The sequence below is a fragment of the Frieseomelitta varia genome, unplaced genomic scaffold (genome assembly GCF_011392965.1).
Source record: "Frieseomelitta varia isolate USP_RPSP 00005682 unplaced genomic scaffold, Fvar_1.2 scaffold_379, whole genome shotgun sequence".
NCBI classification, from domain to species: Eukaryota; Metazoa; Arthropoda; class Insecta; order Hymenoptera; family Apidae; genus Frieseomelitta; species Frieseomelitta varia.
In genome coordinates this window covers 127,216-152,042 of record NW_025110122.1, presented here as the reverse complement: position 1 = coordinate 152,042, position 24,827 = coordinate 127,216, and the positions used below count along the sequence as shown (strand labels likewise).

At 44.0% G+C, this 24,827-nt stretch overlaps 1 protein-coding gene across 11 annotated transcripts in view; it reads left to right on the top strand.

The window, feature by feature from the left end:
* The window catches only part of LOC122531154 (tensin-1), a 174,341-nt gene that overhangs the window by 106,111 nt on the left and 43,403 nt on the right, over window positions 1-24,827 (top strand). For 9 of the 11 annotated variants that reach the window (XR_006307208.1, XM_043658830.1, XM_043658831.1 and 6 more), the window contains one exon: window positions 19,019-19,087. Coding sequence is in view for 10 of the 11 variants with exons in the window: in XM_043658830.1 (XP_043514765.1) it covers window positions 19,019-19,087 (69 nt within the window). In the remaining variant the exon portion in view is untranslated. Of the gene's footprint in view, window positions 1-5,064; window positions 5,474-18,015; window positions 18,171-19,018; window positions 19,088-24,827 lie in introns of those variants that run through there. The other 2 variants (XM_043658836.1, XM_043658835.1) reach the window with 2 other exon arrangements.

Here is a 24,827-nt window from a genome sequence, read left to right as displayed (position 1 = left end):
CGGCCACTTCGACGCCAGGCACCGGTCGTAATCTCGTCCGAGGCGTTACCCCGCACTATCGGCTAGGCTACTAACTTCCGGTTAAATTTAGACGTGCACGCGTGCGCTCCGCTGCTACGCTCGAGGAAACGAGCTGCCTCCATTCCGCGCGAGCGGAATTCAATTCAATTCGTTCGGATCTAACAGCAAGTCGAAGGAACTTGTACTCCAACTTATATATCTCTGGATTTTCTTTTTTTTTTTTAAATTAAAAATATTCGAGATATTGAAATTTGTTATTTACACGATGTACTGATTGATTTTTTATTGATTTCATCGTACCCCTGTGGGCTCGGGGATAGAATCGACCTAACGTAATCCCTGCGTGTCGTAAGAGGCGACTAATAGGGAAATTTTTCACCTTCAGATCGAGAGTTTAACGTCTAATAAATGTATCGGCTAGAATAAATATCTCTCGGTTGGTAATCCAGTTGCGCTCGGCAGAGATGGTTTCTAGAATCAGGTCACCAAGAGCTGCGATAAAAAGAAGAGAGAGAAGTGTTAATTTCGGTCAAAATTTACGTGAAATTGATCCGAACGGTATCGAGGAACGCAATGGAAGAATTGGACGAATGCCAACAAATTAGGAAATGAATGGATCCGTCGTGCGGGTGATCTCTCATCCTGATTTAGAAGTTACGATGTCTTTAGCGAACTTGGGAAGATTTGTTGCTATTCCTGACCTCTCGAACGTTTTAGCCGAGCGTTTAGTTCTTGAAGTTCCGCTCCTCGTTTTCATTTCGAAAAGGCGGTCAATCCGTTATCTTATCGGCAAGAGATTTCACTTCTCTTGGTTCATCTGTTTTTCAATAAAAATTCTCAAATCACGTGATACACTTGCTCGCATGTATTAGGGGATTACGCGACACATGATGGATTGAAGTAGGATCGCAGGAAAGATTGGAGCAAACTTTGTCGTCTGAGTAATTCAAACAAAGCCTGAATATAATTTTACATTAACCCTTGGTTCGTGCGTAACAAAAATCCCTGAGTAGACGATAAAAAATTTATCACTCAACCGATTTATAAATAAACTTAAAACCTTAATAGTCGATTTTAAATGAAAATATTCCAATTTTCTGACACTTGTTCCAGAAAATAGAGGAATCCTTTAAAAATTTCGTTTCAGAGATTTCTCGTGTATTATTTCTCAATCTGGCACTTCTATACGAATCTAGTTTATGAAAATCCCAGTTTATGAAATACATTCGCATCTTTGCATGCCTCTTCGAGCATCGAACATCAAACATCGCGCGACACGTGCACTTTCCTACGACTTTTCTCGACTGTTGGAGATTCCCAACGATCGGAAGTTTCACCCGCGTGTCGTCGTATCGCACTTGGATCAATGGGAATCCTTTCTGCTGAACGATTTGTCATCGTGTGCCGAAACGTCTATCCCGTCTTCTGGGTCCCGAAACTCCCCCTCCCCACCGTCGAACAAGTCTGAAACGGTTCAGTGTAGCAAGGGCATGGCTGCGCAAGCGTCTCTAAGTGCATCGAAATTTATGAACCAACGTCTCTCCGGTCTCCTCGCCGCGGGCGTTCCGATTCTGGTCAACGATTAATGTTTCGTTCCGCCGTGCGAATCTCGCGTTGCTAACGTGAAAAATGTTGTTGCCCAGCCATTCTATTCGCTATTCGTGAATCTCTCCCGAGATATATACGAGTGACAAAGCGTATTACCTCGAAGATCGTTCGCGCACGATCTAATTGCATTCGTTCTGAAATGCAATTGCTCCGTTATTTATCGTGGACGTCTTTTGCGATTTAAGTCAGTGGGTGTTTAAAGAATTGGAGCGTCGTAAGTCAGTTGGAGTACGTTGATGTTTATAATAATTCTTTCTGGCAACCTTCGGGAAATTCTTCTTATTGATTATTCCTCCGAATTTTGGGATTTACGAATTGTTCGAGCCACCTTTTGAATTTCAAAATATTTTCACTCTCAAGCCTTTAAAATCGTCGAGTCTTTCGAAACCGTCGAATTTCTTGAATTCTCAAATTCTATTTCAGTCGTTGTTGGATCGCCAATCGCAGAGTTGCCGACTTTGCAAACATTTACATTTCCGAATTATTAAATCTCTGATCAATTTTTCAGTCGTCCAGTCGTTGCATGTTTTCACCTTCACGACCATTCGGACGTGCGAATTTTCGAAAGTTGGACAAATGTTCTCAGTTTCCACGAGATATGGAGAACCGTGTCATTATTTTTGTCATTCGATGGCTCGAAACAACACGGAACGAACGCATCTCGGCGTGAATTTCATTTCGCACGACGTCGATATGCGTAAAATAGATTTAAAGGTGTCGTAAAATATCACTCGGCCGGTCCGGAGGTTTCGTTTCAATGGCGTGACTCACCTGGAAACTGGCTATCTTGGCCGAACGTGCCCCTCGATATCTTCTAATTACACCGGAGATTCGTGGAGCCGATAAAGAATTCAAATGGGCGGAGTCTAAAACCATTCCCTTCTCCTTCTCTTTTTTTCTCTACTTGTTATTTCTCTCTCACTGTCTCTCTCTCTCTCTCTCTCTCTCTTTTTCCTTTATTACTCAACTCACATTCATCTTCGCCACGTACTCTCGTTTCGTTTGTCGTATTTTTTCCAACGTGCGTGAAGCAACGTGGGTGGCGAAACACGAGCACGCTGCGTGCGTTTTTCTCTTCTCCTTTTCTTTTTAAACGTAACCAACGATTATTGTTATTACGGACGCGAGCAAACGGCGATCGAGTTCCACTCGTACAATGCCTGCGAGAAATGGATTGAAAATGTCGAACTGTATTATTACCGCGGCGTTTGGTTGCTGGCCTCTATTGTTGCGTACGGCTCTAACCCTTGCCCGCCCGGGGTGAAACGTTTATCGCGTAACTGCGACGAGGTCCGGTTAAATCCGACCATCGTCCGGCGTGAAATTCACGCACGAATCGACGTGAATTAAAGCATTCGCTGTCCGTGATTTTACACTTTACGTAACAGCCGAAACAGTTGAAAGCGTTTGAGAATTTGAACGCTCGAACGTCCGACAGGGAAAAGTTCTCCCGAGCAAGGGAAAATCGAAAATCTTGCGATTTTTTCAAGCGTTCGAGTTGAATCGAAACTTGCGAAACAAATTTAAGATCGCGAAGGTTTCAGCATTTCAACGAAGAAGACGAGGAGATTAACGATGCGGAATCGAAGAGCTGGCTCAGATCGTGGCCCTTTGATCTGTTCAACCGTCTCAGGGAATTAGAGTAGCCTGGTTCGATTAAACGCGCGAAATTAATTCCTCTGGAAGGGTCGATCGGCCGGTTTGTTTCACTGATTACCGGGGATGACTGTCGGAAAGAGAAGAAAGGGCCCGTTTTCGTGAATTAACGAAGGCGCCCCGTTGATCAATTGCAGGCGAATCGGAACGCGATCGAGGATCAAGGACGACGATGACACGCCGCCCAGTAAATCGAAGGAGAGATCGAAGCGGATCGAGACAAATGATCCGTGCCCGTTGACGAACCGGTTTCCAATCGATAAAAGTAACACGAGGATGGTCTGGATTGAATTTGTATCGATAATTGTGGCCCCTGCCACGAGAGAAACGATCATTGAGAGTCCTGAGTCTCCTTTATCGCCGCTCGTTCCTCCCGATAATCTCCTCCTCTCCCCTTTCCTTCTGCATTTGCATATCGTATTACGATGCGACAGAAACGGTTCCAGATCTCTTACACTTTTGCCCCGCTCGTCGATAACTTACGACACTCCCCTCCTCGTCGTGCATAAATATTCCGTGAAATTCTATTAAACGGACGACGACGCCGGGATTTTAATTGAAACGCGCGGCAACTGTAAGTATGCGAGGTGATCGAGAAGCGTTTTCTGAGAAAATGATTCGTCGGGCAGAATCGGGAGCTTCAGTTTCAAAGAATTTCGATTTTTACATCCAAAATCTTCAGTCGAGGATCAACAATTTGCGATTCCAATGATTTTGGTTACTTTTATTTGTATTTATTACAAAATAAATACAAATTTTATCATTTGCAAGTATCACGTCTAGTCAAATTCAGCGTGTCAAATATAAATTTATCATATTCCTCGAAAATTGTAAAAATGTAAAAAGAGAAGGATTTTTAACTTTTATTGGGCTGAAGAGAAATAGGGCGGGAATGCTTCAAACGTTTAATTGCCAATTTGGGCGGGTTTCGAAAGAGCGAGCAAATTCTTCCTGCAAAGGAAATAGATGCGACTGTTGCAAAAGGAATTGAACAACTCACGAGTGTTTATCACTGCAAGTTTTCCTTCGTCTAAAACGGGGGTCTAACGCTCTGTCTCGATAAACACGATTCGAGGAGAGAAGCAGATTTCCAAGCTGTCCGATGCACGCGAAAATTGAGAAACGGATCGAAAATGAAACGGACAGCTGACGTTCAAATGTTCTCTTTTCTCGATTCGAAACACGAACGAAGGATGGCCTCGAAAATTTCGAAACTCGGAACAAAGCCGGAATATTCAATTTTCGGGAGAGGTCGCAGAGACCAGTTTGAAATGAAATATTTTTCAAGCGTGTATCTCTCTGTCTGTCGGAGAACGAGAAGAGGCGATACTTTGTTTCAAAAAAATCCTGCAAATTCTTTGCCGTGTCCCTCCGAATTCTGATGGAATCCGATAATTTCAAGTTTAGAAAATTCCTCTTCAATGATCTAAAAGTTAATTAACTCTCGGAGTTGATGAACAGATTCATAATTGGCTGTCGGTATTACTAAATCTCGACTTCGCGCTTGTGGCAAAATTTACGGTACCGCGAGACGAAGATTCGATCAATTCGAATCTATCGCGTGTGCAGAAATCGGTTGTAGGTCGGTTCGGTTATCAACGACTGGCGAGAGCGGCGAGCAAGTCTAACGGAGGAAGAAAGAAGAACCAGGGAGAGAAAGAAGTGGAGAACAAGGAGAAACCGAGCGTGGTCTCGGGGCGCCTTTGCCGGGGCACCGCGCAAGCGCATACCGTATACCTAAACCTATACGTTCCGTGCGTGATCCGAAAGACACGAGAGCTCCATTCGAGTTCCGTCGGCTTTTGCCATCGAACGTGTCCCGCGTCCTTTCGTCGTTCAACGGTGTCGTCATTCCCTTTTTCTTCTCATCGTCACCGTCATCGGCAAAATTTGCTAGATCGCTCGTTCGATTTCAATTCTCGATCGAGTGCGAAGAATGTCGTGCGAATTCGACGGCGCGAGCACGCGCTTCCGGTCGATCGTTGAACAGGCCGAACGATGATCCAAACTGCGTGACCGAGAATGACGAGCGTGTACAATCGTTGAATCCTGGTGTCGGTGTGAGCTTTCAGTGCGTACAAAAATTGATCGCCGGTCAGTTGTTTCGTGGTTGACAGCTGTCAACATGCTGTCTACCGTCCAGTGTCACGGCGACGTGCATCAACGCAGCTATCACGTCGCGTACACGGTGAGTCGTTCTTCTTTTTTATCTTTTTTTTTCCCCCCTCCGTTGTCGAGACGAAAATTTCGCCGATAAATCAGCCTTTGGAAACGTTGATGGAACGAAACGATGAACTATCCGTGGAGTGATGTAAGCGAAACGGATGTAACTCTCGTACCAAGGGATTCCTCTGTCGCGTAACGCGTTGGAAATAGAGATTGCTTCAATAAACAAGCGATGCTCGTGCAAATATTCCTGACATTCGATCGAGCCTGAAATGACACCATTCGTTCAAACAGAGAGATTTCACTCTCTGACTCGTTCGTCGATCGAGTGGTCATCGTTTCCGGCAGTTCGTCGGCATTTTAATCGTCGTTCGTTAATTTAATTGTACGTCTCTGGTACGTCGATCAATCTCCGATCAATCGTCGTGCCGATGAAACAGAGACGTAGCACGCCCGTGTCTGATTTTACACACGCAGCCTCCCAGAACTGTCAAACATTCGTTCAAACGCAAGCTCCGAAACACGCTCTTGAAACTATCTATCTGCGTTACATGAAAGTGTGTAAACATTTGTACCGACTTGCTCGTAAAACCATCGACCTCGTTATGAAACTATCGATTACTTGTTGACACGTTCGAGTGTCGACGATGGCATGTATATATTTTACGACAGATAATATATATCGTACAAAATGCAACAAACATATTTGACCGACAACGAGTCGAAAACTGAACTCTGTTTTTCTGAAAAGAAAAAGCTAGCACGGATATATCTTAGACATCGGTTCGGGAATGGAACTTCGTTACGAAAGTATCGAAAAAGCGCGATGTGTATAATTGTTGCAATGAAACGGAGTTCCTCGCGCGATTGCCGGCGATGTATCGAACGGGCGACCTCCTGGCGCCTTGCGTCACTTGTCTATTCTCGGTTCGGTTTTATCGCGGCGAACGCGTTCACCCCGGCTGCCGCGGAATTTTCGCAGACGCGGAGGAAAGCCATCCGATGAGAGAGAGAGAGAGAGAGAGAGAGAGAGAGAGAGAGAGAAACCCGTCCGCCACTGGGAGATTAGATACCGTGAACGAACTTTATGGGGTTACATCTTCTGCCGATCGTGTCGAACCAGCCGAACGTGCTTTGTGTCCGTGAACGCGGACGTATATATTAAATCGCGGCCGTGCCTGGAATCCCGAGATGGAGCCGCTCACGAAATTCCTCCTGACGTCGCGCGGCAGGGAGCCCTCAACGATCCGAATCCCTTTACACGAAAAGGAAATTAGAACTTTTAGCACGATCGGTGTGTGTTACAAATCGCCAAGTTTCTCTCTCCGCGCGAAAATTTCGTTTCCGAAACTCCGCTCGCAATTCGTGTCAAACTGTATCGCCAACTCCCGATCTCCGCCCGGTAGTAAACTTTCCTTCCGACTCTTGGAGTTTTCTTCGCCCCGAATCGAAGAGACACTCGGCTTCGCCGGGAGAGAAAAGTTGCGCTCTCGCTCTCGGGAATCCTTCACAGGACCATCTTGGCCAGCACAAAAGCGAGAGCCGGCTGACAATTAACCGGAGGTTAGGGCGAAGAGGGGGAGGAACGTGTCGACGACGCAAGATAGTTACAAGTTCCCGAACGAATTAAGCGACGGGGCCGGCCGATGCGAAACTCGCCGCGGAAACCGCATTACGGAAAGTAAATTATAACTTGCTGCTCGGTTTAATTGAATTACGAGAGAGGCGGTGGCTGCTGCTGCTGCTGCTGCTGTTGCCGGTTCGAGCGGTGGTTAAACATTCTATAATTTAGAATATAAGCGTGCATTAGCGAGCGTTAAGCGTAATCTCGGCACGCCGGTTCGGTACGTGCCTACTTGCAGTGGTGCAGCCGTCGATCGACGAGTGGAGGGAAAAGGGCAACGAGATCGGTCGATCGATTAAGTCGTGTTTCGATTTGTTCGATACGTTGCTAACTGGCCAGGAATTAGGATTTGACCACGGCTTATTTGGCTACTGATAACCTTTCCGCGACTCTGCAGCGTATCGCAACGCCAACGAAATTTTATATTTACTTTATCGGTATATACGGCAACGTTCAGCACTAAACGTACCAATGACCGGTTTAAAAATTTGATTTAAAATTCTGCAGTCTTTCGTCCGTTTAACGTTTGTTAAAAAAAGAGAAAAAAAGAGAAATGAAGAAATCTTTTTTTTTCTTATTTTGTGCATTGTTTCTGTATTAAATTGACAATTACCTGTATTCCTTTCGTAAAAAGATCAATTACAGTGAGAATATATATATATATTTTTTTTATATTTAAAAAACAAAAGATTTTTCATCGTTTCTAGAATCGAAAGGTAATCGATCAAACGATACGAAATATTAACTTTAATTGTACAAAAATTTTCTCGTATTTCACCTCTTGTTAATTTCATTCCAAGTGTTACACAAGCGTTGCGATAATTTTCATATTTTGCAAAATGGTTCATTTTTGAAAAAGTTTGATTGCATTCTCTGACGCAATCAAATTTGTCGTCGAAGCATTGTCAATTGTCGGAATTGCCGACGATCGGCTAATGAATCAGAATTCGCAGTTCGGGTGTAAATCGCGCGTACGCGTGAAACCGCCGCGAGGGAAACGCGAGAATCAGGAAGCGCGTCGCGTTGTCGCCCCGCTTTTGCAAAGCGTGAACGAAGGCGAAAGAGTGTGCGCTGGCATCGAGTGACTCTCTCGCGGAAGTACACATGTATCATGTGCGCGCTTGTAATCCGAGAGCAGGGCGTGCGCGAGCGCTCGAAGGACGGAATGCGGTGGAAACGATCGGTTCACACCCGCCTGGTTGTTGGGGTAGATCCGCGAGATAATGCCGGAACCGTGATTTTATCAACGTCATAATTGATTAGATAAACCGACTATGTGCTCGAATGCATTTTCTGCGTCCTGTCGTGCGTACAAAATGTGAAACACTTCTCCACCAACGAGAGAACGTTCAATTTTCTTAAATTCAAATAATACTCGATTCGCGATCGATCGTTTAAAAAAATGTAACGACGACAAAGAAGACTCGAAGAGGATTCGAAGATCATGAACGAATCTGCTTCGTCTCTCTCGCTGCCAGAGACACGCGCCTTCTTCGTTTGTTTTCACACTAGAGATCTACCGTTACAAACATTTGGACAACGTCTGTCGTTGGTTAGCGACGCTCGAAACGAAGAGGAGGACGATTGACGAGCCTGTGGATGCAAAGTTTCTACGTAAATACACGCATAGCGTACAACGCGTAGCGGACCGAGTGAAATCGCGTAGGAGAGGCAGAGGACCGTTGTTCGGTGGATCGCGCGGGGGCGTATATTTACGATTGCGAACGACAAGTTGTCGCCAATTGATGGGCTAATTGATGAGCCGGTCGATGGACGAAAATGAAAACGGCAGGCAGCTAAAGACGATTTGCCTTGGGTTTGTTCGGCGAGTCGTGTGTGTACGCGCCTAATGCCGATTACACCACGGTCCGACAGACAAAATCGAGGAGCACCAGACGTGCGAGGAGAACCAGTTTAGCACGTGTATGGTCTTGTTCGCGTGGTACCAGTTCGTTGAGTCCTCAAGTTCATCGACTTGACGCGACGTATCTGGTTGCCAATGCATGCACGCGATACGCGGCGATTTTATTGCGCGTGTTTGCCCACGAAACTCGATTCAATTCGAGACTCGGCTCGAGAACGTTCGAGAACGTTCGTACGCGCCGATTCTCCGGCTTCTCAACCGGTCTCGTTTCTCAAAGAAAGAAAAATTTATCGAGACGCCTCCGTTTTACGTTCGTCGACGAGCCGCCAGCTCGGAGCTTTCGCCGCGTTACGATGCCGCCGCGCATCGAGCGCAACTTTTCATTGAAAGCTGCTAACTCACACGAGCTTTGTACATACACGAGGAAGTTGATAACGGTGTTGTTCGAAAGAGGGAGGGACGTCGCTTTTGTCGACGTCGATTTTTCTTTGCCTCGTTGTCGATCAGCCTTCGCTGTCCGCAGCCTCGAGCCGTTTATCACTTCGTTAGATGACGCGAAATGGAAAGCGTAACGCGCGTTTTAATGCCAAGTATTCCGATACGTTACGGTCGGGCACAGTCGCGTAGTTATCATCGTCAAACTCGAATTATGTGAGAGTCGACTGGCGTTAAAATTCTACTAATGACTAGTTTTTTTTTTTTTTTTTTAAGAGCATACATCACATTCGTTTCTGCTAGAGAAGTATGAGTAATTAGGATGACGTGGATGTGTAATTTATGTGAGTGTTCTACTCCAACTGAATCTACTGTATAGTTCGTAGAGGAGTAATGACTTGCGTTTTTACAAATACAAGTAAACAAATACAGTAAAAAATCCGATTGTAATGGGCGATTCACGTAGCTTGCACACCTGAAATAATTTTTAAATTCTACGTCTAATGAAAAATTGTTTAATAGAAAAGTCGTACAGTTTTAAAGGAGCAATTTTTCCTAGGTCTTGAAATTTCCACGATCACTCTTTACTTTTTCTAATTGGACCACATATTATTTTTCATCGTAGATCGAAAGAATATTAATATTTAAATTCCAAATAAAAGAAGTATTAAGCTCTAAACCTAATAGTTCATATTTTACTATAATTTGTCCATAGTTGAGAGATTCGAAGATTCGTTCCTCGTCTGTCTTCATGTCGCGCAGACTTGCGTGAATGGGCATTATATTGCACAGCGTATAAATATATTCATAATACAATCACCGTTGTACGTATTACAACACAGAAGACGATAATTAAAAAGAGAGAAAAAAAGAACAAAAGAAAGAAACAGTGGCAAAGCTCGAATACTGCAGATTTATTAGGTGTTTCAATTGTAGATACCACGAAGTAGATGAGCCATGTCATTTCAGCAGATTGTGACGAGCAGTAGCAAGCAATTTCCATGATTCCGCGTACACCGCATACACGTCGCGTGCTACGCTGTAACTACGCTCGTTTAGCCTCTACCCGAGCACCAGATGCCGCACTAATTCGTACAATCTAATCCCGGATTTCTAATCGTTCCCGAGGTATATTTCCGCGATTGCGACTGGCACCGATGTCGCGAGCATCCAGCATAAACCAGCGTGGCAACACGACTATTGACACAGTTGCTGGCTTTAAATTTAATAAGTCGTCGAACGTTGTTACCGTCGTCGTCATTACCATGCCTGTCCGAGAGTGCTTGATTTATCGTTACATTTTAATTCGAGGAGCCAGTCAATCTGAGAACGCTGCAAACATTTTCGCTCGTTGACGTCAATCCGTCATATAAATATCACTTGGAGGAATTACTTTAACATAACTCGCTTGTTGAGCAAAAGCTGAGACGGAGACCCTGAACTTCTTCGCTTCGTAATAACAGCAATTATGGCTGTCGTGTTCCTTTCCGATTATTCATTTAGATGTTACTTCTTCGGCTAAATGATATCGTCGTGTCGAGTTTTTAGAACACTTGAATAGCAAAAAATTGTAATGGCTGTAATATATCCTCTCGAAAACAGAGATAAAAATAAGAGTTAATTCTACTCTGATTCCGGGATAAGTTCGAGAGTCGGTTTTCAATTTCATCCGCGGATCAACGTGATCTTCAAATGGTCACGATCAGAGATTAAAAAAAAAAAAAAAAAGAAGAGAAAATTGTTCGAGTCAAGCGAGAACTCGTGCAATTGATTCGATCGGTTTCTACGCGGCGTGTCGTAAACGTGCTATCGGATCCCCAAGATAAGAGTCTACACGAAGGAATCCGAGAGGAGGTTAATAAAGAAATCCCCTCTTGTTTTGCGTTTTTTCTCGGAGAAGTCGTACGTTACGCGGGAAGAAAATTTCGACGTTTGGCCAGTGTCCAGTCGAGTCGAATCGAACCTGGTATCGCGAGCGAATCTGTCACGGGGAGTTGGTTACCTATGAAACTCCTCCTGCGTTGCTTTTGTCCAGTCGAACAATCTAATCTCGAATCTTGGATGTCATTTATTCAGAAAGCACAGAAGGGAAAGGTTTGGGCTTCTCCTCGCGGTGGTTCCAGTTTCTTTGAGAAACTGTCCGTTTTTTCGTCAGAGAAACTTTTTACTTCAACGTGTAACATTATCATCATTATTATTTCTACACGTTAACAAAATGAGTGAAAGTGAACTAGGAGAGTAATTGAGAGAGGAATGTTGGGGCAGCAACGTGGATTAGTTCAACGAAGACGAGTCAAAGGTTTCAACAAAACGAGCGAGACAATTAAGCAATTTGAGAAAACGAGAGTCGAAATTCTTGCTTCTGTCGACCAGAAAATATCAACTTTCTACCGAACTGAAATAGACTGTTACTCGCTGACACTCGTGATGGTGCTCGTACCTTTTATTATACTATTTGAAATTTTATCAACACTATTATATACACAGAGAGAGAGAGAGAGAATCTTTCTTGATTTCAAACGAATATCGTAGCAAAACACTCGATTATTCCAACGAATAAATACGAATAAATTATTCGTGTCAAGGATTAAACTAGCAGTGTTTTCTTCCAGTTTTACGGCGGCTCTCGAAAGGCACACTCGAATAAAGTGATTTGTCAGGCGTTCATAAATATCCGAGACGACGATCGTGTCCAGTCGCGGCGATCGAGAGAAGAGGGTAGAAAACCGGCTGGTTCGCGCTCTAAGGGTCACGGGTCGAAGATAAAGCGTAGCTTCTTCAGATAAAACGCGCGCTTCCTCCGCGTTCTCCGTGATCTCTATCGGATGTTATATTGCGCTTACGATGATGCTCGAGGTTTTACGTAAACTCGCGGAGATCGCGCGACGAAGAGCAACCAAGAGAAAAAAAAAAAAAAAAAAAAAATAGTAGAAGAAAAGAGAAGAAGAACTCGCTTTCTTATTCGCATCGATTGCATACACATGAATCTGCGATGCACGAGAATGGATATTTATAACGATGAGCGAGAAGGTTGTCACTTCCTGTGAGGTCATGAGAGAACTCGCCGCGAGCGGCGTTAGAAAGAAAAAAAAAAAGTGCTCGTTCGCGCAAGAGGAGGGCAAGGAGTTGCGCAAGCAATTGGTCATTGGGTGGACGAGAACATGTACGAGTACTCGTTACTTCGTCGCGCGAAGCTTCCTGTCTCGAGTCAAGGATGCGTTCAATGCTGCATCTATTGTTTCCACTATAGTTACGATCGTCCCAAGTTTCGAGCGATCGGCCCTCGACTAATCTACGTTTTGAAGTCTCCACTCGTTTTAGTATATTTCGCTACTTTAAAAAGTAAATTTTCGAGCTTCCGGAATATTCGAATCTTCGAATCCCCAGGTACAGGAATATTGCAATCTCTAAGCTATCGAGCTTGCAAATATTCGAACCATCCAAATCTTTAAATTCTCAGATATTCAACCATCCAAACCTCCAAATTTCCAAATATTCGATATTAAGCTCTACAAGTTTCCGAATATTCGTTCATTCGGGTTTCCAGGCTTTCAGATATTCGATCATCCAAATCTCCAAACAATTTTTCAAATATTCGGCCATCCAAATTTCCAAACAATCGACTGTCCGCCCTCCTACGTTTCAATTTCGTTGAGCAAAAGTTCGACAATTGAGAAGAAGGAACCTCTACAAAGAGAAAGAGAGAAAGAGAGAGAACTACAGATTTCGACCGGCTAATCTTCGTGCGAGCAGGAATTTTACTTTACCAGCGAATGGACGCAAACCAGACGAAGTTTCAAATTGCAAGAGAGATGGAGCGTGCGTGAATTTCACGCGACTCGATGATCTCTCGTATCCGAGTGTATCTCGAGAGCCTGTCGTACGATTGCCATCGTACAATTTCGCAATTTATCCATTTAATGCAAATGCGACGTGACTTGGTCGATCGTCAGTGTTATTTTGACAGTGTTTCCTCATGGCACGGTCACGATTGTGCCGAAGCGAGAACCGATTCCCCCTGCAGCTGTGCTCTCGTTCGACGTGATTCTCAATCGTAATGCGCGGTTTGTTGCGGGGCATAAGTCAATTAAGCTGGTATTGGCCAATCGGGTATCTTTCTGTCGAGGCAGCTTGCCTCCTAGTTGATTATTTTGTTCGTTACGTTTGCACGAGATACGAGACAGTATCATTCCTATACATAACATATTCTCCAGATCACCCGATCGCCGATAATTTCATGTAAAACTTTCAAAACGAGATATTCAACACGAGTGATTATATTTTAAATCCATCCTTCCACGGATGATGTATTCCTGGTCGTTTCTCTTCTCCTTATTTGCATTTATGGCAAATTTAAAGACACAAGCGATTACATTTTTAATTCATCCTTTCACGGGTGACATGGTTCTGGTTGTTTCTTCCCTTCTTATTTAAAGATGCAGAATGAAAGATTTTTTTTGAAATTTTCCCTTCAGATAAAACGACTTTAGTATGAAATGCAAATACAAGTACAAGTTAATTTCACGAATTAGTAATTAAAACCAAAAGACTAAGGAAATAAATGAAATGTTAAAGTAAATCGATGTATTTATTACCGCATACGTTCAACTTTTAAATGTCACTGCCTGCACTATTTCACGTCGGATGTCTCGCTATTGATCAGAGATCTTAATTGAGGTTTGCCAAGTGATAAATTAACTGCGATTTTCACGCGCGCAGCATTAGAATCACCTGTATTTTGTTATTTCGATAAAGTTATACACGTGAATTCGTGTCATAAAATGTATATCTCGTCAGACACGAGCGACTCTCAGTATTTTTATTCACAGCCTATTTCGAACGATCCTCTGTTCTTTTAAACGACACACCTTTGTCACGCGTGACTAAAATTATATATACTCCATTCGTTGACGTGGCTAATTAGCATCGAAGAAGGTTAAACGTCGCCGCGAAAGATACGCTCGCGAATTTGATATGCGAATTCCCCCGGCACGAGGATTTGCATTCTGTTTTTTTCTTTCTTTTTTTTTTTTCAAGTTTCATCTGGTTTCGAGCTGGCGGCTCGAAACCGAAAGGTGAACAGATACGTTTCCAATTCTCGAAACTCGAGAGTCGCCAGCTAAGCAATTCGACCGACGGCGACGCTCGAAAATGTCAGTATTGCCTATTTTTCGTATTAAAATGTCGTTGCCGCATCGAGCTTCGCCAACTGTTACATGCGTATCCTCCTTCACGATGCTCTTGCTCGCACATTTCCTCCTCTTCTTTTCTTTTTTTTTCTTTTTCTTTCGTTTCTGTATTTTTCGCTTCTGTCATTTCCATCAAGAAACAAACAAGACGAAAAAAGAAGAAAGAAATATTCCGTTCGTAATTTATTTTCTTTGAATCAGCCACCTTACAGTTCCTTTCACAGAATTCTATCTTTGATCTTTCCTGAAATATCTCTCGCTCCGAAAGCAATAAAATAGAATATAGTACAACGGTTTGATATTTCTTCGCCGTACAATATTCAAGGATTTTTTTCTTCTCTCACGTAACGTGTACTCGCTTCTGGGGAAACGTAGATGTAAAACTGATTTATCCATGATTTCTGGGCTTCGAAGTTCGTTCGTACGCGAGGCACGGAGAAACATTTGCCAAGCAAGTTTACATATTATAGAATCACACGGCCACGGGTTAAGATAAAAAAAGTCACGTTTATTTAACCCTTGAGTCACGGTATTTTCGTGGCTACCAGTTAAATTATCGGTACCGCTGAATCTGAATCGCTACGTCTCGCATCTTTGTTCGCGCCGCTCGCCGGAACAAGGACACGCGTCTATTTATCCAGCCATCTAGTCCTGTGGCAGAACGTGTTCTATCGGCGAAAACGTACGAGGCCAGGCCCAATGATTTATCGTCCCCGTAAAATATTCCTCTTGTCCGCTCTCGTGTGCCCGTGCGCTGAAACACACCAATTTAATTTCAATTCTTGCGTGAAATGTCTCGGAATGGTCAAGGAAAATCGCGATCCATTGTTCCGCGCGGAGTGTTGCTCATGCAACGTCTAGTCGGCGTGAATTGATCGAGAAAATATCGCCGTCCGTCGTTGAATTTTAGTCGCTGCTTATCGACGTTTTATTGCCGCGTGAAATATTGGCAGACGTTTCTTCGGCAGTCGTTCGGTTTTTACAATCGCTCTGGAATTCCGTGCCGCGGTGAAATTTTAATCCGTGGAACCGTGCGGATTTAAAACCGATATTGATCCACCGTCGACATGTAAAACGCATTCCTTGTAACTGCTAATTGATTTCGCTGAAACTTGAAAATAAACCAAGAAATTCCCGGTTGTAGTGGATCGAACGATATTCAATGTTCGAATAAATCTTCTCCCTTTTTGAAACTTGGTATTGATTTTAATAACATTGTTGTCCAATCGCTGAAGCGGCGTGTGCATAAATTCAGAAGATTTGAAACTCATCGCCCGGATGAATTTAAAATTTCTTTCGCTAACTTGCTATCCGTTGAAACGTGAAGTAGATCGCAGCGTATTATTTAAATTTAAACGAATCAAATCGAACTTGTTGGAAGTCAACTTTCTTTCCGCTCGAATCCACCGTACTTGTCTCTCGAAACACAGAGAGACGAAGAATTATATCCAAACGCCATGGAAATGGTAGATTCAATTAGACTAGACATTAGAATGATAGATACCATTAACTAAATTTCCTCAAGATCAAAATACACAAGACCAAAATGCTGTTGTAGATAATAAATCTATAAATGTAAAAAAAAATTTTTATCGTAGAATAATACACAGAGTTACGTTTCGACGTTGTGAAAGTTTAAACGAAATTTCTTTCAAAAACAATCGCACGACGCGTTCGTCCCTTAGAAAACAATCCCCGGAAACTGTTACAGTACAATTAACTAAATTTACTCGAGATGGAAAGAGACGAAAAAATAAATTCGCGTGTGTTGAACGAAATTCCTTTAAAACAATCGCACGACGCGCTCGTCCCTGAGAAAAAAAAAAATGTTGAATACAATTATCCCGAAAGAATCCCACAGAGGAACGCGTTGAATCGTTAACCTCGTTTACCATTTAGGAAGCATGAGACGAAAAAAAAAAAAAAAATCGAACGGACGACGAACATGAGAGAAAGGAGGGGTTGAGAAGGGTTGGATCGCGAAGGAGGCGATCGAGTTACACGGGCGCGCGACAATTTCGCGGGGTAATTATATTTACAGGGAGTGGCACTCGACCTACACCCGAGACTACTCTCTCTCTCTCTCTCTCTCTCTCTCTCTCTCTCTCTCTCTCTCTCTCTCTCTCTCTCCTCGCTCCCTTTTTCCGTTGCGCGGCGAGCAACGGGCAGAACTCGCGCGGATCCTGTAGAATCCGCGGCGCAGGACCAGGCCTGCGTGCAAACCCGCGACGCTGCTTGCCCGTCTCCATGGTTACGTGTCGCGTCCTCCCGTCCCTCCTGCCCCCTTCTAACCCCCGTGGACGTTCTTCGGAGCCGAGATGCAGGGTTTCATCCCTCTGTGCGGCCGCAGCGCCGGGGCGGCTCCCGTGCGGCGCAGACGTTCGTGCCGGTTGACCCAGGTCGCGTGATCCTCGCTCGTCCACCGAACCCGCTGCCGTTTTTTCTCACTGATCGCTCGTGTGTCGTCCCTCCGCGAACGCGTCCACGCAACGAGAAGCGCGAGAGGAGACGTACGCCGTTGATTCGACGGGAATCCATCGACGCGCAACTGCGTGAAGATACGAGGAAGATCGACGAGCAGATATAGCGAGTGGCTGAGGGTGGAAGACACCTTGGTGACCTTGAGCGTACGCTGCGAACAGGATCGGAATGAAACTGACGGACGGTGTGCGTGCTTTTTTCTTTTTCTTTCTTTGACGGTGGATCGATGGATCGCGCGATACGATCGGCAGGAAGTGGTCCGATGCTCGTATGACGCGCGGTGTTAACAACTCGAGGAGAAGAAAGAAGTGGAAAGGTCGGAGATTGTGTCGGTGAATAGCGTTCAATTAGCACGAGCAAGAAGTTCCTACAAGTTCCTACAAGATATAAATAACGTGCATGTACATAGCGTGCAAGGTTTGAAGAAGCGTAGATCGCTCGTTTCTGTCTCTGTCTGTGGTGGAGGTTTGGAGGGACGAGGACGCGCGATGGAAACGCGGACGAAACGCGGCTGACAGGCATCGATAGATTAACGGCGAGATTTTCGTCGATGAATCATCGCAGGTTGTTGGCGAGGATCGCGGTTTCCTGGTGGATCGGTGGAGAAGAGGAAAGGCGGTGCCCGATTTTGCGGAACAATTCGTAACGAGCACGGCCGCGTCACGGCGCCGACGTACAACCACCCGGACACGTGGCTCGTCACATTTCGACGCTTCTTTCCTCGCTGGTGATTATCATCCTCGTCGGTTGCTGATTGCGCGTGTGCTTCGTTCGAAAGAAAATTACCAGAAAATGTGAGAAGAAGAACCGAACAACCTGACACTTTGAAATTGAAAAATCGATCACCTAGATTCCTAGATCGATCACCATTCAGGCCATCGATCGAGCTTAACGTAGTAATGTAAATAAAGTATCGTACATCCAGGTGGAAATCATGACAAACTCGAACAGTAGCTCGCTGTCGCGCGCTTGGCTGCGAGCAAATTGCTGCCGCTGTGGCGACACGCGCCAAGACACGATGAACAATAACCTGAAGGAGGAGACACCGCTGCGGGAGGAGACCGAAACTCTCTTGCATCGCATCGCGTTCACCGTTTGGCACACTGCCCTCCATATAGAGAGCGAGGTGCGTGGGTGTTGCCTCTCGTCCGTTTCGTTTTTTCCGCATTTTTCGCTCGTCTGGACGGGCGAGCGGAAATAAAGGGAAAGAGAACGAACGAAATGAAATATGAGAAAGAATTACGGGCGGTGGAGTTGCGATTTGGGAAATTTAATCGACGCAGTCCAGCCCCCCCCTCTTCTCCCCCGCCCCTCCCTCCTCCCACACCTCGTCGCGAGGGTGGCCGCGAAACTGGAAATTTGTTTTCACAGGCCATTTGGGATTTACGCGAATCGTAGCAAACGAGAATCGATGCTGTTTATTATCAGACGCGTACCGCGCGTCGGCCCGAATTTACGCAACAGCTGTTTTCAGCCCGAACAATGGAAATAATTTACGCGCGGTATTTGCTATCGTTTCTGCGCCGCGACAGCCAAGCCATTTCCTTTCGCGACGCACTTAATCCTTGGACAGCAATGACAAAGTCGTATAAGAGAGTAGAATTAAATAGAATTTTAGGTAGAATGTAATAAATTTACATTGTTGTAGATGTGACGACAATACTTGTAATTTACAGTTAAATGAAAGCAGTTAAAGTTAACACGAAAGATAAAATCTGATAAAAATTTTTTCGTACGTAGAAATGAGAGAGTATTGATATCAATCGTTATTAGAGCAACTCTCAAGAATATTAAGATTGAGAGTAAAATCTGACGTAACCTCCACGGTAAAACTATCCAACATGATGCTGCTCCAAGGGTGTACTCGTTAAGAGCTGTTTCTTTCCTCCTTTCATATTCTTTCGTATAATATATCGTACGTACACGCAACGAGAATATATAAATCAGTATTTTTTTTCCTCTTCTCTGTTGCAGCATAATGGCGGTTACGAGGCACAGCCGAAGAATGTTAACACCATATCGAGAAGCAAGCAACTGCAGCAGGTAAAACATCAACTTCTTTCCTTATCCCGCAATAAGTTCTCGCTATTCTGCGAGAATACACTTTCGTTGTAAATCCGATTCACGAAGAAACCGCCGCGTGTAATTGAGAATTTCTGCTTTTTTGTTTCGCGCGAAAATTGTGGTCGTGCGTGGCCCATGAATTATTCATCGGAATCCCGGCTGCCGTGTCTGCTAATTAGAGTCGATTCTAATTTCACCCCTCGCCGGCTCTTTGCAGCTTCTACAAGGAAAACCACTACATTGATAATGAAATTGAATGCGCACTTCGATCTAACTCCAAACGTTTCGTTCCCGCTTTCTCGAAGAAAGAGAAACACAAATTCAAGAAAATGGAAGTTTCGCGTCGGATATTCCAAAAATCTCCTTCTGAAAATTGTCTGAACTTGCCAGAAGTACCTCGAATACTCTTAACCTCTTAAAAATTCACGTGTAAAATCGGACAAGTGGATTCGATCGATCAACACGATCGCGTTCGCTACAATTTTATTCCAATAAACGGACTTCTGGCTACGAAAGATTTTTATTGGCTTGCTCGAGGCGGAGCAGTCTCTTGAATTTAATCGTCGCCATTCGTCGCGACCGCGTTGAAAAAAAAAAGAAAAAGAAAAAGAAAAAGGAGAGAAAACGCAGCACGGTACGATTGTTATGCTAAGTGGCCTGCCACGTAGCCACGGGCCTTATCGGCTGGCCGATAAGAAATCGCGATTTACGCCGCTGGCGAACTCTAAATATTTGATATTAAAGCAACGGAGCGTGATACGTTAAGGAACTACGAGGAAGTGGCGTTTTATTGCCGGCGGAGGGTACGAGAGTGAGTCGATTGCATCAGGCGGGTGCAGTTCTTCGTTTAGTCCGCGGGAAAACACGGTCGGTCGCCCTATTTACATTCGGAACGGCGCTCCGTCGTCTACGGCGAGCAACCTCCTCGCTCGCGTACACGCGTACTCGGTTTGCCGACGATTCACCGTTTTGCCAACGATCGCCATGCGGAATTGCGCGCGGGGCCGCCTCTCGACTTCGAGATTACCTGCAAGACGTACACGCGGAATCATTTGCATCGCGCCACCTGCGTAATCGCACAGGAGGATCGGTGAATTTTGAACAGTCTTGTCACTGGTTTCGCTCGTGATTTCGTTTCTCTGTGGTCTTGCGGGTAATTTCGTTTCTTCATCGACTTTGGTTTTGCCAAATTTGGGAAACTGCGCCAATAAAAGAATACCAAAGCAGTAGAAAGTGTTACGTGAGAGTGTACAGCTTCTTCTTAGAAGGAGGACGCAATTGAAGACACTTCGTAAAGTATTTGTATACTTGTTCGATGGATTTCGTAAGTAATACGATTTTCTGATAGTGGCGAAGAACTTGGTCAGTAGATTCTAAACTCACACTCCTTTGTTTTCCACTGAATTCGTTGAAACAGCTTCCAGAAAATTTTCGTTACTTACTTATTAGTTAGTCTATCTTGACAATACTAAAACTTGTCTCGGAGCTTTCGCTTCGTAAATTACAAAACTTTTATCCGTCTGCATCTCCGAACAATGAGGAAGTTTATAATTTTCCCTTAATTTCGTAGATCGTTTGTCTCGTCGTAGGCTGCTATTATACCATAGCAAGATTTCGCTCTGATATCTGAAAATACGCATACACGGTGTGTATGTGTGTACATAAGTGTAACGCCAGAAGGAGGATAAAAAACGAATCTGACGCGTTCGCTCGGAGCGAACGTTTACGCTTTATTAGAGTTTCCTCTTTCTTTTACTTTCTGTTTTTTTTTTCTTTCTTTTTTTTTTCTAATCATAACAGCGGGTAGCCTGGCAGCCAGGCCAGGTCTTTTATGCATTAACGTCGACAGCGGAGAAAATTATTCGGTAAAATGGCAGTAAGCTAGCACACTGTAGGTACGAACGGTGCAAGTATCAACCGATGCTCCACCGAGATAATCCATGTATATTGACGTCGGCCGTGTAATGCATTCGCAAAACCCTTATCCACGCTCGTACCGCGGCTGCTTTTCTTCCGTGAAAATACACGCGCCGATGCCGGAGCAAGTTGAATGCAAAACGCGCAGCGATACGAGGGAATTCCGACAATCGCTCGTAACTGGTTATTACCAATTGTCGCGAGAAAATCGTTTCTCAATGACCTACGATCGTTGGCAATCGCGCGGGAATTCATCGCGAAATTGCTCTATCGATTTCTGTCGATGGCATTCGGTGTCGATGAAAATGCTCGAAATGCGAGAGAGGGACCGGCGCGCAAAGCGAGTTGACAATTTAAAAGAAAGTGAACTTAAAACTTAAAGCCTATCGAGGACTGAACAATATAAAATCGATATCTCTGTAGATTTAAATTTTTGACAGATACAAAGTCTTTTAATTTTGAGCAATAAGAGGAAAGGTTAGAAGAAACTGACGCGTGATTAAAAGCGCGTCTGAGATGAATTTCTAAAGGATAAGAAAGAATAATTTCTCCGATCATGATTGAACGTATTCGTAGCGCAACTGTTGCTCGTTTCAACTGATGGAACAGTTGAACGAACCTTAACTCATCCGAAGCTCGAAGGAATATTTCAAGTAGCACTTCAACCATTACGGAATCGAGTATCGTCGTCGCGTTAGCGAAGCGAGCAACTTGAAACGAAATTACATAACAGCTGACGGATGCAACGTCTCGTTTGCAATTTTTTTTCTCGATCGATGACATGTTTACGCGCTCTCTTGGAATTTTCCTGGAATTTCCAAGGAATTTAATATTTCTCTACTTGGATTTTATGAAATTTCGAGAAATCCGAGCGTTCGCAGTACCGCGTATCAGCTCGTTAACGAGTTTAAATGACAAATTCACGTCGACGGAGCGACTCGCGAGCGTAATCGAGCCGAGTCGAAGCACCGTGCACGGTTGATCGAAAGAATCGAAAGAATTGGAACTAAAAATAATCGAAGGAACGAAGAAACATGGACGTTGGCGAGCGAATAATTTAGAATTGCGATAGTTTTGGAATGCATCCTTTTCGGATCTTTGGCGAAACATTCCGCTATCGATCGGATATCGACGGGTTAGTTAGTAGAGAGAGAGAGAGAGAGAGAGAAAGAGAGAACGGAAAGAAGTCGATAACGATAAAGCCCACTCTCTCGCTTGGCACTCTACTCGCAATTAGAAATTAGCTGGCAGCAATTAAGCGGATTAACGATAATTGACATTACCGGCGCTAGGTTTCCTTCACGCTCCCGAATAATTACTTCCTACTAATGTCACTGTCTGCGGATGAATTACACACGGCTCGTCAATGGACACAGAGAATCCCAGAGAACGCAAACAGAAATCAATTAAAAAACCATGTCTCTGACAGTAAATTCTTCCCCTCCTCTTCCTCGCTTTCTCTGTGTTAGGTCTTTGAACGTTTCGCGGAATGAAAACAAGCTGTGTATTTCGAATTCGCTGTGCACGTTTGAAATAACACGTGTATCGCAACAAGATTCGTTGATCCATTTGCAAGAACTGCCAGTGATTATTTCGTCGGTTCTCCTAGAAATTTTATAAATTGTAGGCAACGTGCAGTTTTGAGAACTTGGATGGATGACAACCTATTTTTTCGCAGATCATTACGTAGGACCATTTCAATTGAACGATATTCTCTACGAGAATAATTAATTGTAATTGTCGTATTTTTCCGTGGTCTTGATCTCTTGAACGCTTACTCTCTCCGCCATGTAGAAACCGCGCGTAAGTAGAAACGTTCAGTCCGTGCAAGACCGCGATATTCACTGGCGCATTCGTTACTCGACGATCAAATCGAAATTGTAATATTCTACGCTCGTTGTACCTTGTATATCTGAGAGATAAATAAATTCATTTTTGAGAAAAAATTAAAACAACATGGAAACATTTCCATAAAGAGCAGACGAATAAAAATTCATTTTCCAGCGTCGTATATGTATTTTTCGCGAAATATTCATTGTGCCGGTGTCCGTGACACGCGTGAAACGTCGATCAAATTTTCATTCGTTCCCACCTCAGAAATTCCTACTCGCGATTTCTGCTCGCGCGTCTCTTTCGAGTAAATTGAAATTTTAATGATTCTGCGTACGGAAAGGACATAGGGAAAGGGTGATGGCCTCGTCAAAACATCGAATCGAAGAGGAAGGGAGCGCGAACTAGTAACCCGGCCTCTAAAAATACGTTTATGGGATCGTAACGCGACTCGCCCGCTTCGACTCGCTCGCGCACCGTCGTTCAAAAGCCTGGTGTAATTCGAACGAAAAATTTCAGAAAGAAATATCTACACTTTGCAATAATGTTACTTGTGATTACTTGACTAGGCAAAATTTTATGTAATTTTTATAACCGAAGAAGCGAAAGCTACGTGAAAATTTCTTTCATCCCCATAAGCAAAACTTATACATTACAGATAGTCTTTCTCTTCATAAAAATTCTAGTAATCTAATAATCTAGCAATTATCTTATTAATCTAGTAACTATGTCTAGCCTTAAATAATGATACATTTAATATATTATATATTCCATTTAGTTCATTTCATCGATCCTTTAATTTAACCCCTTGCGCTGACAACTGGTTCGCGGACCATAACGAGTGACCGAACCGTATACAATAATTTCTCGCTTTTTCTTTTGAACTTGTCGGTACGATATCATAGAAATTATTAAGAAGTAATAAACTGGATAGAAATTATTAAGAAGTAATAAACTTATCACTTAAATATACTTAAAACTGAGAAAACGTTGCAATTTTGCAAAGAATTCTCGACATGCGTGGCACGTCATTCCAGCGCAAGAGGTTAAAAAGAACGTACAGTGTCTACACTCGCTTAGTTGAGATTCGACAAATTTATCTGTCTATTGATCCCCATCAATGGTGAACGATTCCTTCGATTTCAATTGCATGAATTTGGACGCGTATCTACGAAGATTTGCAAACGCTCGAATACTTACGAAAGTGCGCAGTGTACCGGTCCGCCACGATCATAAATCGCTCCCGGCGTTGGGTCTCACGTGTGAAATTACCATTACACCTACCAGCACGGTCCTACCGCAGCTGTCGTTTCCTGAAAGCTCGGCCTACCACGGCACGCCGCCACGGTGTCCTTCGTATTTCTCACGCTTGCTCAGGATTCGAGGATCGACGGGGGGTCTTTCGTACACACGCACGTCCTTTTTCGCGGTTGAATCCACCGCGCGATTTGTCAGACGTCACGCGCGAATAAGTCGTAATATCGTCTGACGGCGGGCTGATTTTTCATCGAGGATCTGAAAACGGGTAAACTCCGTCGGCGGCCGTTCCTCCGTGATAACGGTATCTTTTCTTCTTCGTTCTGCTGAATTATTCCTCGGCATGACGAGGGAAATGGACGTTTCGCAGATAGGAAGTGGCGGACGCTGCTCCTTTTCAAGGAAGTTTATGATTCTCTGCTGGTAATTTCTCCGAAGGTAGCTTTATCGATAAAATCACGGTGTACTCCGTGCCGTGGCGCGTGAGATATTTCTCCGACGCGCGGAAGAATAATATCGTCGCTCGAGTCTTTGTGGGAAATAGCGGGTTACACCGATAAGATTTTCAAATAGTAATGAAAGAGTAATAACGTTTTCAAAGTTTTCAAGTTCATCTCTAAAACATACCGTACAAAATTCCATCGAGACACTCGATATATCCACTCGTTCGATATATCCAACTGGAATTACACCCGCTCCCGACAGCGATCTCGAC